Here is an 18,228-nt window from a genome sequence, read left to right as displayed (position 1 = left end):
GTGTGCAAACGTGGGGTGAGTGGGATCCATTGTGTTGGGATTAGTTGTAGCCAATGGGGGAGGTTAGATTGCCCAGGGACTGAATTGTTCTTCTGTTTGTTTTTTTGTCTGCTTTTTGTTTTCTCAATTCTGACTAAATTGTTTTTAACAAATGAGGTTTCCAAAGACAATGAGGAAAAGTGGAGATCAGGAAGGAATAGTTTCATTATAGTTTCATTATGGAGTAAATAGAAAATGTTTTCTATTTCAAATAAGTTACTCAAACTTTTGGAACACTACTCATTGAAAAGCTGGAGGCTACATGAATTATGTTTTGGTACAGTTGGTACCAGTGTTAAGATATCAGTGTTCACAATGAAAATGTTTATTACTGCTGACTGAAAAAAACAGAAAACAAAAAACAAAAAAACCCCCCACTATTCAAAGTGGGAATTAAAAAAAAAAAATCACCCGCCTTGAACCCATCAGGAGGATCAAAGCACCTTTTAAAGCCTGTGTACACAATTTACATATTAAACCACTCGTCATTGAGCCAACAAAATGACAGCTTTTTAGATACTGGGAAAGAAAAAAACTCACACTAGAAAAGTATATTATACAACCAAATTCCTTGAGGTAATGGCAAGGGCATATCACCGCAAGAAAAAAGGGAAGAGCATTAAAAAGTTCCTTCTCAGCCCTTAGGTCCTTTAGAGAAATGATTGCCTTTTAACTCATTTTTGGACATGTTTTGGATGCATTTTGGATACAAAGGTCTATTCTTTGTTATCTTAAGAGCACTGTTTTGTTTCCATTTTCTCCCCATTTCTCCATAATCGTTTGATTCTAAATACCATTTCCATGACAGGAAAGTGGCTTCTTTTTGTACTTGGCAGATACTGCTATAAGTATGTGAAAGTGTCATTTGGATGTCATTGGCCCAGTCAACCCTCTTCCAATTTGTAATTTTGCTCTTTCAGTTTGTATTTCTCTTTTCTCCTTTTTTCCATTTCAGTGGCCCATCATTTGCTGTTTCTCTTATTCTTTAGCACCTCATTAGGAGTGGGTAGGCAATGGGGAGGAAGGAGTGTATGAACTCAAACCTGTTAACTCTTGGAAAAAATATTTCAGTGAAGATCTCTGAAGTTATGTCCCTTAAAGTTATTTTGTTTCCAAAACGTGTAATCTTACGCAAATTGAAGACTAACATCTCCAGCCAGTCTTAGAATTGTATTTTGGGGGGGCACAGGGTGAGGAACTTGAATCAACCCTTGCATTTAGAGCACCAGGACTTGAAAAGCCAAGTGCAATTATGTAAGTCAGTATTTTAAATAATACAACCTCTACCAGAATTTCTTGTTTTTCCTTCATCTCCATATTCTCGGAATAGGAATACTGATAGGGCTGTTTTAATTGTACAGCGAATGCGGGTGCAATGCAAGCTCAAAACAAGTTTGGGGGCTGGTTTACGTGAACCTGAGTTAGCTGCTTGGCAATCAACACGGTTTTTCATTCAACAGAATCTCGTGAGGCTTCTGGGTGAAGAACTTGCCCTTTTCCTGTCAGATTTAAATAATAAAAATGATGCTTAAAAATTATGTCCTCTTGAATAACTCGTGTCAGGTCAGTTCTTAGGCCTCCCTCTTCCTCCTCAGGTTCCTGGCAGGAAACGCGTGGAGACGGAGAGGATGAAAACGTTCCAGTTCCCAGCTGCAGCGCGTTAGAAAAATTTTCCATCCGTTAGTTGAGCCCTTGACTGCTTGAAAAGTGTGGTTTGAAACAGGGTTTCTCTTATCTCTTTTTAAAAGCCTCTTTCTGGTATAGTGTTACAAATAGCAAGCGGGTTTCCGATTTAACCAAGTGACGCCTCCTCCCCTCCAGCCCTGAGGCGCTTTAAAACAAAATAACCAAAATTCAGGTTCTGTAAATTCTAGAGGGGGAGGGGTGGGAAACCAGGCTTGTGGAGGGCAACGGACTACAATTCCCACAAACCCTCGCAGGCTGGTATCCAGCCTGTCTCTCCCCTCTCTCCCTCCCCACGCCCCTGTGCCCTGCGCTTGCGCGGAAAGCCCTCCGCTTAGAGGAGGGGGCGGGGACAGAACTACGCGCCTGGAGGAAAAGGAGGAGGAGGAGGAAAAAAAGAGACCATAGACTTCCACCTGGGCCTAGAGCGGTTCTTAAAGTAGCGGGGAGAGGCGGGCGGGTTGGGACCACCTTCAATACAGGCCGCCGGCGGTATCATGGCGACCCGGAACGCCCCTCCCCAAGGTGAGCGGCCGGGGCCCGAAGTAGTATCTTAGAGACGGCTCACAGCTCTCGACCTTGGCTCGGGGGTGCGTCTTCCTTCCCCTGTCCCAGGGTTCCTGGGGGCTCTGTTTGCTTGAGGCAACCCTTTGAGCACCCACTTCGGACTAGACTCGCTCTCCCCTCTAGGACCCTCGCCCTCAACACAGCCCCACCTCCTGCCTTACCTTCACCTCCGGCCGTTCCTGTCCATCTTCTAACGTTTTTTGGTTGTTGTTTTTTTTAAGTCTTGGTTTTGAAATCATTTCTTCTTGTCGGGCCTCTAACCGGTTCCGTCAGTGGAGGACCCCCCCCTTCTTTCTCCCACTGATGAAAACGGACCCTGCACTGACCCTGAACCTGAGATTTGGGGGTGACCTTTCATGCTGTGAAACTTTGAACTGACCCACTGAGATTGGGGGGAGACCCTGCTGTGAAACTCTGACCTGTCCCTACTGAGATTTGGGGTGCGGGGGTGACCCCTCTGCTGCGTAAGTGACGTTGCCCCGGCACCCAGGCCGGTCTCTGGGCCTTTGAGAAGGAGATGCGTGGCCCTTTACTGTCAAGGCCCTAGTCTCAGGGATTGGGTTTAAGAAACTTTGTTTCCATCTGGGCGTTTTTAGCTGTATGCCAAATGTAACAATGAGTTGTAACAGATGAAAATGTACAGGGCATTTTTAACTTTCGGTTGACTGTAAATTTGTTGCTTTCATTTTTTGCTTTGAAGAATATGAAAGTGATGATGATTCTTACGAAGTGTTGGATTTAACTGAGTATGCAAGAAGACACCACTGGTGGAATCGAGTGTTTGGCCACAGTTCCGGACCTATGGTAGAAAAATACTCAGTAGCCACCCAGATTGTAATGGGTGGAGTGAGTGGCTGGTGAGAAAAACGTCTTTTTTTGTTAAATTTCATTGGGAGCCTGACTACTGCCCTTTTGTATCTGGGCCAATTACGTGCTCAGTCAGTGGCTTTACACTGTTAATCCCAGAAGAGCTGTACCTTGAGGCTTTTCTCTGTGGTATGATTAGTGTAATCAACACTCAGAGACTGTTGGGTTTTGGTGATCATCCTCCGCCACCCTCCACTGTCCCCTCCTCACCCTTCCTTTGATTCTTTGTATATTTTCGCCCATTTCAGATTTCGCAGATCTAGTGAATCTGATTCAGTGACAGTGGGTAAGGAGGGAAAAATATAGAAGACTTAATTATATGTAAATAATCTTTACTTGTTCAGTGCTAACAACCGGAAAACCCTGTGAGAATTCCCGCAGTAAAACTGGTCTCCAGGATTATCGGCCCTGTGGAGAGCAGTGTAAAATTCTCAGTAAAAAGTACTGATTATGTTACAGATGATTCTAATTTGGATTATGATAATACTTTGAAGAAGAGTTGTAGATTGGGTCTTGGTTGGAATTAAAGGACTGATTGCTTACTCAGTAATAATACTGTGGAGTACATTAAGGGGGAGAGGTTAATAAGCATTAACCTAACCAGTTAACATTTCAGATCACATGATTATATAATTGCTACTGTAGATATAATTCTGTTATTCTTAGACTAAAAGATTAGCCAAATAACAAGGGTCAGAAACAAGTTTGACTCTTTATTTTGAAAATGTTCATGACCCTAGAGAATTTCTGAAGTTAGTGTACGTGCTTAACTTGTGAGTAATCATTTATTTCTTAGATTCTAAGTTAAATTCATCTTACATTAATTTAAATATTTACATATTTAAACTGAGTATAAAATGATTTTTTTGATTTGTGTTTTACTTGCACCTTGGAACAATGGTGCACTCTTTTATGCCTTTTTTTAATAAATGCCATTTTATGGTAGAAACACTCACTGTGAAGATTCTGTGACAAAGAGGTGCAGTATTTATTCATGATGTGTACTTATTAGTGCTGCTTATGAAAAAAGCCTGCAGTTAGAGAGATGCCTGGTCAGAGCCCTGGTTATTCAGATGATTTTTCACAGGCCAGTGGTACCTTGATGCCCACAATTCAGGGCCTGGCCTTCCGCTTAAATAAGCTCGCGATTTGGTGCCATGGGTGATGGGTTAATGTGAGTCAAGGCCTAAAGCCCCACCTTAAAAGAGACTAAAAAATAATTGAGCAATAGAATTAAATTGCTGTGTGTTTTCTCCTTGTAGGCTAAGCTTGGTGAGAAGCCCAATGATTGGCAAGCGTTTGCTTGGAAAGCCTAGAGACAGAAGAGGGGAAGTTAGTAGACTCATTTTAGTGGCTCATGCCGTCAAGCAAAGGATAGACATGCTTGTGGAGCACATTCCCCAGGATGTTGTTAAGACCTGGCTGCTGCTTGCCTCCTCTGTTCCCTTTTCTGAGTCTTTGTTGCTGTCTCCCCTACTGAGGGACACATATGTTTGAACTGTAGCCAGGTGTCAGTCCAGGAGCTGTGTAATAGGACCCTAATATTATACAGGTGATTTATTGCAACGACTTTAGATTCAGTGTAATAAATTTTTGGAATTTTCTTAGGGTATGAAACTGATGTACTGTTGTGGCATACATTAAGGAGGAATGGTTAATAGATGTTAACTTAACGAGTTAATAATTCAGACCAATTCAGGACATGAATGGGAAACTGAGGAGATTATGTTTAGCTGTAGGTAGCTATAGGTTCTTGATCATAATAAGAAATTAAAACTGATAGCAGGATGGGTGGCTGCTAGGCGAGATGGGAGGTGTGAAGATTAGCTAGAGTGTCCTTAGTGTGGTCTGGAAGCAGGGTAGTGATGCCCTTGAGGATGGAAAGAAGACAAAAGACAATCAAATGATGTTTTGGCGATACTTGAGTATATACAATTGGCCGTCAGTTGGACCCCAAAGGCAATGAAGAAGGCAGCCTGAGATGAGCATGAGATAACAGGCCTAGAGAATGGTGCAGTCACTTACAAATTGGGACCTTAGCAACAGCTGGTTTGGTTGGAAAGATGTTTGCTTTGGGACATTTTGAATATGTGGTTCTGGGTGGCAAGAGAAGCTCATCATTTAATTGGAAATGTAAATTTTCCATTTACGAAGGTGTATGTGTATTAGTTTCCTAAGGCTGTTGTAACAAAGTACCACAACTAGGTAGCTTAAAATGAGAGAAACTTATTCTCTCACAGGTCTGGAGGCTAGAAATTTGAAAGCTGTCAACAGGGTTGGTTCCTTCCTGGAGGCTCAGGGAGAATTTGTTCCATGCTTCTCTCCTGTCTTCTGGTGGTTGCCAGCAATCCCTGGCATTCCTTGACTTGTAGACATATCACTCCAATTCTGCCTCTGTCGTCACATGGCTGTCTTCCCTCAGTGTATCTCTATGACACATTGGATTTGGGGCCCACCCAACTCCAGTATAGCCTCATCTGAACTAACTATATCTACAATGACCTTATTCCAAATAAGGTCACATTCTGAGGTTCTGGGAAGGACATGGATTTCGGGGGTGACACTCTTCAACCCAGTACAGAAGGCTGGAGTTGGGAATCTGAGATTCTTTTGCATACTGGGTCTGGAATACTTAAGGGAATAATGAGCTCACTGAAGGAGAGAATCAAAAAAGAAGTATGGGTTGACATCCTTACAGGATAGATGAGACAAAACAGGTTTAATATAGAGATAGGAATAGATAAGGAAGCCATGAGAAATATGGGCTGAAGTATAGTCGTGAAGGTGGAACTCCAGCTGGACCTTAAAGGGTAGGAAAGTTTTAGATAGGCAGAGCTAGGTAGAAACCCCTAGAAACAGGGAGGTTAATAGCTTGAGCAACAGTGGTGACATATTTGGAAACTGGGTTGGAGCAGAAGGTTTGGGTAGAGTGAGAGTCGGCCAGGTGTGTGGAACATCTTGAGTGTATTAAAAAAAAACAAAACAAAACTGAGCACTTTTATTATGAGGAATTTCAACTTAATACAAGTATAGAAGGAAGAGTATAACGAACCCCTGAGTACTCAACATTTAGTTTCAGTAGCCAGTCTTTTTCCTGTAAATTCCCCTCTTCTTCTCTCCATCCCTTATTTTGAAGCACATCTCAGACAATTTAGTTATGCACTTTTGACTAGTCTATATAACTGACGGGAAACATTGTGGGTTTCTGAGCGGGTAAGGGGCATGATCAAAAGAACTGGGAAGACATTAAGATTTTATTAGGAAAGCAGTGAAAAGAAGAAGGGAGAGAGTCTAGTACATCATTGATTGTTCTCATCCATTGTCATTTCTTCCATTAAAGGTGTGCGGGATTTTTATTCCAGAAAGTTGGAAAACTTGCAGCAACTGCAGTAGGTGGTGGCTTTCTTCTCCTTCAGGTATGTCAGAGCTTTTGGTCCTTGCCTCTGCTTACATATGTAGCCCTTAGGAACTGAGAAAGTCAAGTTTAGCCATTTCACTCCTGTCCATTTTAATAGAAGATGGAATTTCTCTTTTAGGCATCAGTTTATGGAAAAACTTAAATGAGTTTTGAAAGCTGGCATCTGTCATGAAAAGCATCAATTTAAATACTTCTGAGGTTTTTTAAGCATAGTTTGATCCCAGCTATTAAAAACACAACTGTTAAAATTTGAGGTATCTCATTTTTTGTTATTTACCTAAATTTTCCTTGAAGCATCTCCCTGGAAAAATAAACATTTCATCAATAGCATAACCTGTTCATGCTGACCATTTAAAACATATATTTAAAATTCACACACACTCTCAAGAACCTGCTGTATAAAAAAATAAAATATAATTCAAAAATTCAAAAAAAATTCACACACACTCTCATACACAATATATAAAATTCAAGAAGTCTCTTTCCTGTTTCCTAGCCAGTTTTCCTTCCTAGGGGAAAATGCTGTTAGCAATTTCTAACATGTTTTTTAAAACTAGGGAACCATAGTAATATAGAAAGTGGAAAATTGGGTTTAAAAAATCATTCATAATCCTATTTCTGAGGCAAGTGGATTTGAAGTTTTAGTCTTGTTCATGTTCCTCTAAGTATAAGGTTCAAAAATGCTTTGCTGTTAGAGGATGTTTATCAGGATATTATCTGGCATTCATGTCTCTTTGGCATATATTTTCCCCAAAATATCATTCCCTGAAGATCAAATATAGTAAATCCTAAAATTAAAAATTTCTGGGAATGAATGTTAGCAACAATTTTAAAGATACAGAAATCTGTCAGATTTTAAAAATGATTGATGGTCATAGCAACCAAAATCTGAGTTCAGCACCTAAGCCATTGATCATGTAATAACCAGTGTCATTGCCTGAAGTACAAAGGGACTGGATTCATATGTGTTAAGCACAGATTTTAAGTTGTTTACTAAGCAGTTTAAATATATACATATATATATGTATTTTTTTTTCTGTTGGTGGTATTATTAGGGGTAATTGCTTATGACTTGTGGTAAGAGGTAAAAAGGAATATGGTTCATATCTAAATTTAGTCCTTTGGATGAATATGCCAGTATTTGTACAAAGGAGAATTTTATTTAAGCTGATTTTTGACTTGGGTTTATATAGAACCAAGAATTAAGATATTTATATAGTTATCAAGAATCAAGATAGTGAATTCTATAGCTATTTTGAAAACTCAGTTGTCATTTCTGTTTAGTGGAAAAGGGTACTGGACCAAAACAGAGTTCCCTAAAATGTTAACAGATAGAGAGAATTATACATTTCAGTGTACTCTGCATGTCAGTTTTTCAGAAGTCCATTTCAGTCCACTTGATATGTACCCTTCAAACCCACGTTTTGCTGTTGCCACCTTCTACTTCGTGTCTAGTCCACATATTGTTTGAAGTCACTGATTAGAAGAGCATGAGACCTGTCAGCATCAAACCAATTTTTCCCACAAATATGACTTACCTTGAAAACTCAGTAGAAGGAAACAAAGAAGAAAAAAGAAACAAATGGCATTTAGGCTAATTACCTATTATTTAGTCTCGCTTCCATATTTTTATTAAAGATAAATATTAGTTTGCTGACAACTTAAAGCTTTTCTAGTAACTCAGGTGTTTTCCAGTAGATATTTACCACACTGCCATCTTAAAACAGACAGTGGTATATAAATCTTTTAAATTTATTTATTTATTTTTTTGAGTTGTACATGCCCATAATTCAGAGGGTCAAGTACATGTATAATGCTTATTACAGATTAGGGTAGTTCTTTGCCTCCCTCGCTACCTCCCCATTTTTCCCTCCCTTGAGGTAACCAGTTTGAACTACTAGCTGATTCTTAAGGTATTTATTTCCTTTTTCCTAAACAAGTGAATTGGACATTTATCTTTCAGTTTGAGGTATTAACTGTTGGCTTCCCGTTATGGAATATGGGAATTTAGCTATGACGTATTGAACTTCTCTGTGTGCCCCACCCCCCCAACCCCCACATCATCTGAGTATTGTTATTTCATAATTGTATTAGATCATTACCTGGAGTTCACTGAGCTCTGGAATCTGTAAAGTAATGTCTTTAACCATGTTCAGGAAGGTTTTGGCCATTATTTCTTTAAATATTTTCTCCTATTCTTTCTCCTTCTGAACATGACTCTGATTGATGAATGTTGGGCTCTTTGATAATGTTCTGAGGTTTTGTTCATCTAGTTTTTCAGTCTTTTTTCAGATTGTGTAATTTCTAGTGATCTAGCTTCAGGTTCACTGACTCTCTGTCATCTACCTTCTGCCGTTAAGGCTATCCAGTGAATTTATTTCAGATACTGTATTTTCCAATTCTAGAATTTTCATTTGGTTCTTTTTATATTTTCTATATCTCTGATGAGATTTCTTATCTTTTCAGTGATTACAACTGTAGTTTCCTTTACCTCATTGAGCATAGTTACAGTACTGCTTTAAAGTCCTGTAAATTTCAATATCTGGGTCATCTCAGAGTTGGCATCTGTTGATTTTCTTTTGCGACTAGGCCACATTTTCTTGTTTTATCATATCAAATAACTTTGTATTTTATCCCTGGGCATTAGGAATGTTACATCGTGGAGAATCTGGATTCTGTTTTATTCCTCCGAAGTTTGTTAATGTTTTGATTTTAATAGGCAGTTAACTTGGTTAGACTCAAATTGCAAACTCCATTTCACCAGTGGTGGATAGTGGCTCAAATCTCAGTTTATTATTTTTTATTTTTATTTATTTTTTTTTTTGCGATACGCGGGCCTCTCACTGTTGTGGCCTCTCCCGCTGCGGAGCACAGGCTCCGGGCGCGCAGGCTCAGCGGCCACGGCTCACGGGCCCAGCCGCTCCGCGGCATCTGGGATCTTCCCAGACCGGGGCACGAACCTGTGTCCCCTGCATCAGCAGGCGGACTCTCAACCACTGCGCCACCAGGGAAGCCCTCAGTTTATTTATTTTTTAAGCCTTAGCCAGAGTGCTTCATTATGCCCCATGAATGTGTGGTTCAGAACTTGGGTAGAGTTTACACATAGAATTTGGGGCTCCCCTTCTCTAGCTGTGTCCTTTCTGGCAGCTGTTATTGTCCTGGGCTCTGCCCTCTGGTTCTTCAGGCCAGAAAGGTGGCATGTTTTCTATTGAACTTTTAGCCACCCTGCAACTGCATCTTATCCTCAGGATAAAGCCAAAAAAATGGGCAACTTACCTTACATTGGTCTCTTCCTACAAGTTTCACCTCCTCTTCAAAATCTGCTTCCTTTTGTTAATTCTGGAGCCCTTGTGTTTTAACCAGGGTTTATAGTCGCTGTCTATGGGAGGGACCTTAAGGTTCATCATCCCCTCCATGTCTGTGACCCAAATTGCCATGTCAGGTATTGCCAGGAAAAGCTTTCACTTGCCATTTGGTTTCATTACCACTCTGTTTTGCTGAGGCTAGAGTTAGAAGTGATAGAAGGTGAGTAAATATAGGGATAAATGCAGATAAATAGATTCTTCTATGGAGTCATTCACAGTGAAAATGGAACCTAAGATTCCCAGCCTATTTATATAAAATCAGATATTTTTATTTTTTGAAGTATTTTATGTGTGGTTCATACTTAAAGTGATGTATTAAAAGATTACAAAGAAAGCATAAGCTTGGTAGAAGTGATTTATAATGGTATACAAGGCTCAATTGTTTACTACTCATGTGATTCTTTATATGTTGATTGTATTATTCGGAGGGACTACCTTTACTGACTTAACACACACACTGTTGTTCCTGCTCAGATTTTGCAGTGTCTCAGTAGCACCATATGAGAGTTTTTCTTAGGGGTAGTAGGCATTTAGCTGTAGTTTTATTAAAAGGATTTATGGCATGAAGGTTGTTTAGAGCATATTTTCTTTTATATTTCACTTTCAAAAGCAATTACCAGAAAGTATTCTTAATTTGACTAAAGAGTCAGAGTTAGTGAAGAGCCTTTATCAAGCTACTTTAGTGACCTAATAGCTGATTGGCTACTGATCTCTTATAATTAAACATTTCTTTAATTAAAGGTACTTTTTTATTAGCTATATAATTTCAATAGTCTCTGTGCCTTTTTAGCTAATTCTCAAATTCCAAAAATTATGATAGGATTATAGAATAGTTATAATACAATTTTTGGAATCTTTTCCCATTAAGTACTATACTTCTCTTAACATAGTGTTCATCACATCTAAGTAATTATTTATGCTTAAGTCTGTTTTCCCTAATGGACCATAAGCTCTCTGAGGGTGGGGACCTATGTCTCCCTTGTTCTTGGCCACAACTTGGAGACCTAGAACAGTGCTTGGCACAGAATAGGCACTCACTGTCTGTTAATGAATAAATTAGTGGATAAATTGTGATTTCTTACCCATAAGCTTCATACATTTCTTGAAATCTAAATGTTCATATATTAGCAACGTAGTTGGTTTAGAATTAACCATTTTTATCACATTTTTGCAGATTGCCAGTCACAGTGGCTATGTGCAGGTCGACTGGAAGAGAGTTGAAAAAGATGTAAACAAAGCAAAAAGACAGATTAAGAAACGAGCAAATAAGGCAGCACCTGAAATCAACAATATAATAGAAGAAGTAAGACAATGTACATTTTTGGCTCCTTTTTTTTTTTTAGTGAATCTCAGTAGAAAATGTGACTAGGGATTATCTTCTTTAAAAAAAAAATGGTGTTTCTGGTCATATCTAGAGTGTTAAGTAAAATTTGGGATCAAGCCACCATTTAAATCACTCATTTTTTTTACTTGTTAACTAAAACTACCTTTTTTTTGAAGTAGAATAGTTTGAAAATGTATATATTTATTTTATTAACATATATATTAGTTTTATTCATGTTTTTATGTGAATTTTGCCTGTTTTCTTCTTATATTCTGTTTAGAATTGAATTGCATGCTCCTTTGCCTTTATTTTAATTCTGTCCTTTTACTTCCCCCAACTTTTATTTTGAAAAATTTCAGATCGGTTGAAAAGTTGAAAGACAAAAACAGTGAATACCCAAATACCCTTCACCTATTCATCAAATTGTTCATGTTTCACCACATTTGCTGGTGTGTGTGTGTGTGTGTGTGTGTGTGTGTGTGTGTGTGTGAGTGAGTGAGAAATTTACCCTTTTTTTTTGTTTTTTCCCGAACTGTTTAAGACATCAGGTCTTTTTATTCTTAAATACTTCAGCACATATGTCCCAAGAGTACAGATATTCTCCTATACTATTACCATTACCCTTATTAATCCCCCCAAACTTAACATGATACAATAATATTTCCTAATATAGAGTTCATATTACAATTTTTCCACAAAATATCTTTTACATCGTTTCCCCCCGATTAAGAATTACATATTGCATTTGGTTGTCATGTCTCTGAAGTCTGCTTTAATCTTAGATGGTCCCCTCATCTGTTTTTTTGTTTTTGTTTTTCTGTCTTTCATGACACATTTTTGAAACGTCTAGGCAGAGTATCGTACAGTCTGGCTTTGTCTGATTGCTTCTTCATGATTTTATTTGGGTTAAACATTTTATCAAGGTGTTATTTTTTTGATCCTGTGCATTTTTTCCTACTGGCTAAGTGAACTGACTGTTAATAAGTATCATTGTGCATATGCTGTGGGAATTTATTAAATCATCTACGTTAAAAACTTGCTGAATGGACCATTTATGCCAGCCCTATAGGGAGATTTCTTTTTACCTGTGAGAATTTTGCTGTCCATATGCCTGTTATCTCAGAAGCAGGAAGTTTACTGGGCCTGGCTGGGGGCTCTAGGCTCCTTCAGTCTGTAACGGACAGCCCTGGCATCTTGCCTGGTTGTTGGCACCTACAATAGTAGGTACACAAGAATTTTTGCTAAATATTTACTGAATTGAGGAAAACATCTGAAAACGATACTTAGCTCTGGATTTAATAATTAAGAGTATTTTTAAGAATTTATATCTTTTCTTTTTCTTATTGTGGTAAAATATACATAACATAAAATTTACCATTTTAACTATTTTTAAATGCACAGTTCACTGGCATTAAGTACATTCACACTTTCGTGTAACCATTACCACTATCCATTTCCAGAACTTTTTCATCATCCCAAATAGAAACTGTAACCATTAAGCAGTAATTCCCACAATCAGCCCCTCTCCCCAGCCCTTGGTAACCTCTGTTCTACTTTCTGTCTTGATGAATTTGACTATTCATATAAGTGGAAATTATAACAACATTGTCGTTTTTTTGTCTGTCTTATTTCACTTACTGTAATGTTTTCAAGATTCATCCATGTTGTAGCACAAATCAGAGTATTTTTCTTTAAACTTTGTTTCAGGCAACAGAATTTGTCAAACAGAACATTGTGATATCCAGTGGATTTGTGGGAGGCTTTTTGCTAGGCCTTGCATCTTAAGGATAAGAATGTTCTATCACAGTGGAGTCACCTCTGAGAAGAGAAATGGTGGTGACAAGATGGTCTCAGCATTACCCATTGACAGATTCTCCAGGATGACAAGAAACAACTAGCTGGACAGTACCAAACTCACTGCTTAGCATTTTGCCATCTGAAATTTGGCAGACTGGTATCTGCTATAAAACAATCTATATGGTCTGTGTATAATAGTATTCCTGAGCAAATCATGGCTTTCATTATTTTTTAAAAACTTGCATTTGTTTAAAATTTGCCTATAAAACACCACCGTTGGATGTAGATATGGAGAGAGAGAAAAATTTGTTGGCTATATTCCCCAGTGAAGTATCATCATCATTTTATTTAAATAAGATGTTCTCCATTGTGCTTTTTAGTATAGTGCCAATAATTTAAAAATTTGTATTATAGCTTCAACAGTAGGGCTGACTTTTTTTTTAAGGATATGTTTGCAATAAACTGAAGAACTGTAATGCCCTTTTATGGAAGGATTTACAAATAATAGAATTCTTAAAGTTACTAAACAAATTTAATACCAATTTTTAGGTTGTTTTTTCCTGCAATTCTTACTTTGCTTACTATGTAATAACTGTAGTAAATGCTCTTCTAGGGAAATACTACATGTCTAAAGCTCTTCTTTTTTTTTGATGTCTGTAGTTGTAAAAATATCTTCTTGCATATAAGCTTCTAATTTTTTTATTCATTTGTTTATCTTGGCAGCCTGGGTAGAATTAATTATTTTGAGGGTACATATAGTTGGGTCACTGATTCGTTTTATTAACTTTGAGTGAAGCTTGTTTTTCATTTTAAAAAATCCTAATTATTATTTAGACCCTTTCTTTACAAAGAGGTAAAAATCACCTTAAAATACTTAGTAGTATAGTATGAATTTATTGTCTGAAGAACAGTGATTTTCTATATAATCATGAAATTGCAGTTTAAAGAGAATCATCTCTTTGATCTAGTCTTGAGATGTAAATGCTGAGGCTTTCAGCTTTTTAGGTAGCATTTTATGTTGGTCCCAACACTAGGCCAGTTGACTTGTTTCTCAGGGCAAATATCACACTCCCTCAGAGGGTCCTTGGCCTAGAAAAGCTTTTTGTATTGTTTGTTTTGTCCAGAGTTCTACGTTGGAATTGGGAAAAACAGCAGAACAACGTGTGTTGGAATCTTCAGATTGGAAAGACTTTGCAGATACTCAAGACTATCTCCTTTTGATAGGAAGTCTCTATAGTATTTTTTGTGTATTGTAAACATAAGGCATTTCATGCTTTTGAGATTGTTATAGTCTGTGTGCTTTCATTTTTGCAAGACTCCTTAAAATTGAATGTGGGATTGATCTTCATTTTCTTCCTTTACTCTCAGCGCCTCAGATAAAATGCTAAATAAAACTCAGACTTTCTTAATATGAAGTGATGTTGCTTATAAATACTTAATTTTTCTTCTTTGAGCTTTTCTCTCTTTCTGCCTTGCCTAGCTTTTCATGACTGTGGAATTAAAAGGGAAAAATATTCTACGTTAGGTAGAACCTGGGCCACGCTTCTGTGTGCCATGTCTGCATGATACCTTTCATCTGATGCAGTGTGGCAGGCTACTGTGGGAAGTTCTAGGAGCTGGCTCAGTTTGTTCATTTTCGAAATATTTATAGTGTCTGTTCTGTGTGTGATATATTGGGAAAGTGGGGGGCACAAAAATGTCTGCCCTCAAATAAAGACTAAATATTCCTATACGAAAAGTTACATACTACTATAGGAGAACTTGGCGTATGATTTAGTGGCAAATGAGTTGTAGAGGTAACTACTTTCAGAGTCCAAACATGAATGAAAAGTGAAAAAGAGCACTTCATTTTTTACCTATACATTTCCAAGTATTTGTTGATTTGTTTGAAAATATTTGTATACCAGTGTAAAATATTATCAGCTCTCTCCATACTCTCTCCTCTCTGTTAGTGCCCCTTGTTCTGCCTCGTGTCCGTGCCGTTTCCCCACGAGGCTGTACGCTACTTGAGGCAGTCGTGTGCGGTGTTAATTAATCTATAACTTGTGACACAGCCTGTGTAATGCTTTGCTCACCATAGGTATTCAGCTGATGTTGTGAATGAGTATGTGAAAAGCATATTTTACTGTGCTAGAGTTGGTGTCAACCTATAGGAAATCTCAGTATGGCAGCCCCGAGAATCAGAAGCTCCGTTAGAAATGACTTGGTGGGGCTTGGCCTGAATGAAAAGCCTATAGCCTGCCTTTGTCTAAAATGGGGATTTTTATGTTTGAGGGCATAAAGGTTGTTTGCAAGATTTATTAAAACTTGAGTATGTGGAATATAGATATTTTGTGGCTTAGAAAATTTGTAAGGACATTTTGACTGATTTTTATTTTTTATTCTTAGAACCCTCCCCAATCTCCCTCACAAAAAAGATGATTTTTAACATTTTCTTATTTCAAATGCAATATGAATGAAATATGTTTATTATAGAAAATACATCAGCGTAAAGAATATATAGAATGTCGATAATGTGATGTACCTAGAGATAATGATTGTCCATATTTTGATACATAGCCTTTGGAATTTTTTCTGCATATATATGAATACATATTATGTGTATTTTGTATAAAAATTGTCAGTTTATGTACTGTTTTATAAATAGCTATATTCACTTATAAATATCTTTTTATAATAGGTACATTTATGATGACAGAAAGATACAAGTGCCCACCCTCACCCCCTTTTATGAGACAACCATTATGAAAAGTTCTTTATACATATATTTTAATATATTTATACTTATATTATTTTTATTGTCCAAGTTTGGATAGTATTGATATACACTGAATGTGCACTCTGAAAGGTAAGGAATTTTGTGCACATCCACTGTTTCTCCCTTTTTTTTTGATTGCTAATATATTTTTAGTTTTTCTAGTAGATATCTTTATTACTTTAAATATTATGCTTTTTCTGTCCTTAGTTACCAGCTTTAGATAATATCTGCTAACTCCCTGTTATTAAAGATGAGGAAAATAAGTGTACTTCTTCCCTGTTACCCTCTGGCCTCCTGATTTTTGTTAAATTATTATTACTTTTTATGGCATATTCAAATGATAGAATTCTATACAATTATTTAGAGGAATGTAGAGCTATATAAATTGATCTAGAAAGGTCCACATATTAGTGATAAAATCAGGTTACAAAAAGTATGACCCCACTTTTAAAAAAATATGCAGGTGAGCATGAGTGCATACAGATACTGATAGAGGCTGTCTCTGAGAGGTTGGTATATAGGATTTTCATGTTGCATTTTCAACATTTTTGTGTCATCTGAAGTCTTTACAATAAGTACATGTTACTTTGTAGGAAGCAAACATTGTTTTTTTAGAACCAGGAATAGGAATTAAAATTAATAGGTTATTGCTATTTTAGGGGGCTATTTCTGCTTTATTCAGTGAATTTATTTTTTAAGTGGTTTTTGTCAAAATAATACATATAGTCCAAGAAGTCAAATGGTATTTGACTATAAATAAGGCTTCTAAGAAAAGGAGCACTTCTCTGTCCTACCATTCCTCAATTTAGTGGCTTTTTCCCCACAGAAGTTTCAACTATATTAGTTGTTTCTCTTGGTATTTACTGCAACCATATTTCTTGGACTTCCTATTATGATAAATAACTTGGCTTGTACTTCCTATTATGATAGATGTGGATTTAGCTCTATAACGCCTTCCTTTTCATATCTTTGTAGTAACAATTTATTAAATTCTATGTAGTTTTATATGTTACTGTGACAAATATCGTTTACTGTTGAATAAGAACACAACTTCCTGTAGGTCCATCTATGTGGGTTCAGCTGGAATCTAGCCTTAGCCTGATCCTGCAAGTAGCTCTGGAGCATGAAGGGCACTGGGGCCGGCAGAATAATCCCACCCCTGCCCCCGCACTGCCACAAAGATATTCATGTCCTAATCCCCCAAACCTGTGAATACCTTAGGTTACATGGCAAAAGAGAATGAAGGTTGCAGATGGAGTTAAAGTTGCTCATCAACTGATCTCAAAGAGGTTATTCTGGAGTATCTTGGTGGGCCCAATGTGATCACAAGAGTCCTTAAAAGAAAAGGAAGGCAGAAGAGAGACAAAGATGTGAATATGGAAGAAGAATGATCAGGCCAACGCTGTTGTGGCTTTGAAGACTGAGGAAGGGGGCCATGAGCCAAGGAAAGCTGGTGGCCTCTTGAAAGCTGGAAAAGGCAAGAAAACAGAGTACCCTATTGCTTCCAGAAAGGAGCACAGCCCTGCCGACACCTTGATTTTAGCTCAGTGAGACCCGTGTTGCACTTCTTACCTTCACATCTGTAAGATAATAAATTTGTGTTGTTCTAAGCCACTATGTTTGTGATCATTTGTTACAGCAGCAATAGAAATCTAATACTGGCACCACTGAGTTGTGTCCCCTTGTGGCAAGAGAGCTAGCTTTTTGTATTCCCGTATCAATCAGGCACTGGCTGCAGTCTGCCCTTAGGGATTGGGGTGGGTAACCTCCAGGCTAGGGAGGCACTGTCCTGCTGAGAGCAACTGTCAAGAGAATGGTGTGATTGTTAGCCGTCAGCAGTTAATATACAGCTGGGTAGTAGGCATATTGGCCCAGTAAAAGGGATCTGGGTGGGACACCAACAGTCTCCACTACAGTGGGTAAATCTAAGCCAACATTGCTTGTGTAAAACAATAGTTAAGTGTCTTCTGGAGCTGGGGGGCGGGGGGGGGGTGTTGGAAGGGCAATGAAACAAATGTAGAACTGAAATATTTGGATTCTTAATGTAAAGTCCTTGTATTCTTCCAAAACATATTGATTAACCTCACACTTTGAGTATGCATGCATGTTAAAATTTTAAGAGCAATCCCTAAATGAATTACTATTAGTTGAGGACAAATACATTTCAAACATACAAATAAGCAATCTAAATGAAGCCAGGAAAGGAAGAAGAAAGAAGCATAGAGAAAGAGTAAATAGGAAGCATAAAAGATGGTAAAAATAAATCCAAATATATCAATAATCACACTTCAAAAGGAAAAATGAACAGAATTCACAATGTGATTCTATAGAAACATCATCCTATGTAGACCTAAGTAGTGGGATTAGAGCCACAGAAAGGAAATATTTATAAAACATCACGGTTCAGTGG

At 37.8% G+C, this 18,228-nt stretch overlaps 1 protein-coding gene across 1 annotated transcript; it reads left to right on the top strand.

Moving 5' to 3' along the window:
* Positions 1-2,098: 2,098 nt before the first annotated feature.
* On the top strand, positions 2,099-17,425 carry FUNDC1 (FUN14 domain containing 1). Its single transcript, XM_079910148.1, has 5 exons — positions 2,099-2,247; positions 2,990-3,146; positions 6,497-6,572; positions 11,114-11,242; positions 12,971-17,425. Exons 1-5 carry the CDS (start codon positions 2,220-2,222, stop codon positions 13,046-13,048), a joined length of 468 nt encoding a protein of 155 aa, XP_079766274.1. The 5' UTR covers positions 2,099-2,219; the 3' UTR covers positions 13,049-17,425.
* Positions 17,426-18,228: the final 803 nt, after the last annotated feature.

The sequence above is a fragment of the Stenella coeruleoalba genome, assembly GCF_951394435.1.
Source record: "Stenella coeruleoalba genome assembly, chromosome: X".
NCBI classification, from domain to species: Eukaryota; Metazoa; Chordata; class Mammalia; order Artiodactyla; family Delphinidae; genus Stenella; species Stenella coeruleoalba.
This window is presented reverse-complemented; position numbering and strand designations above follow the sequence as displayed.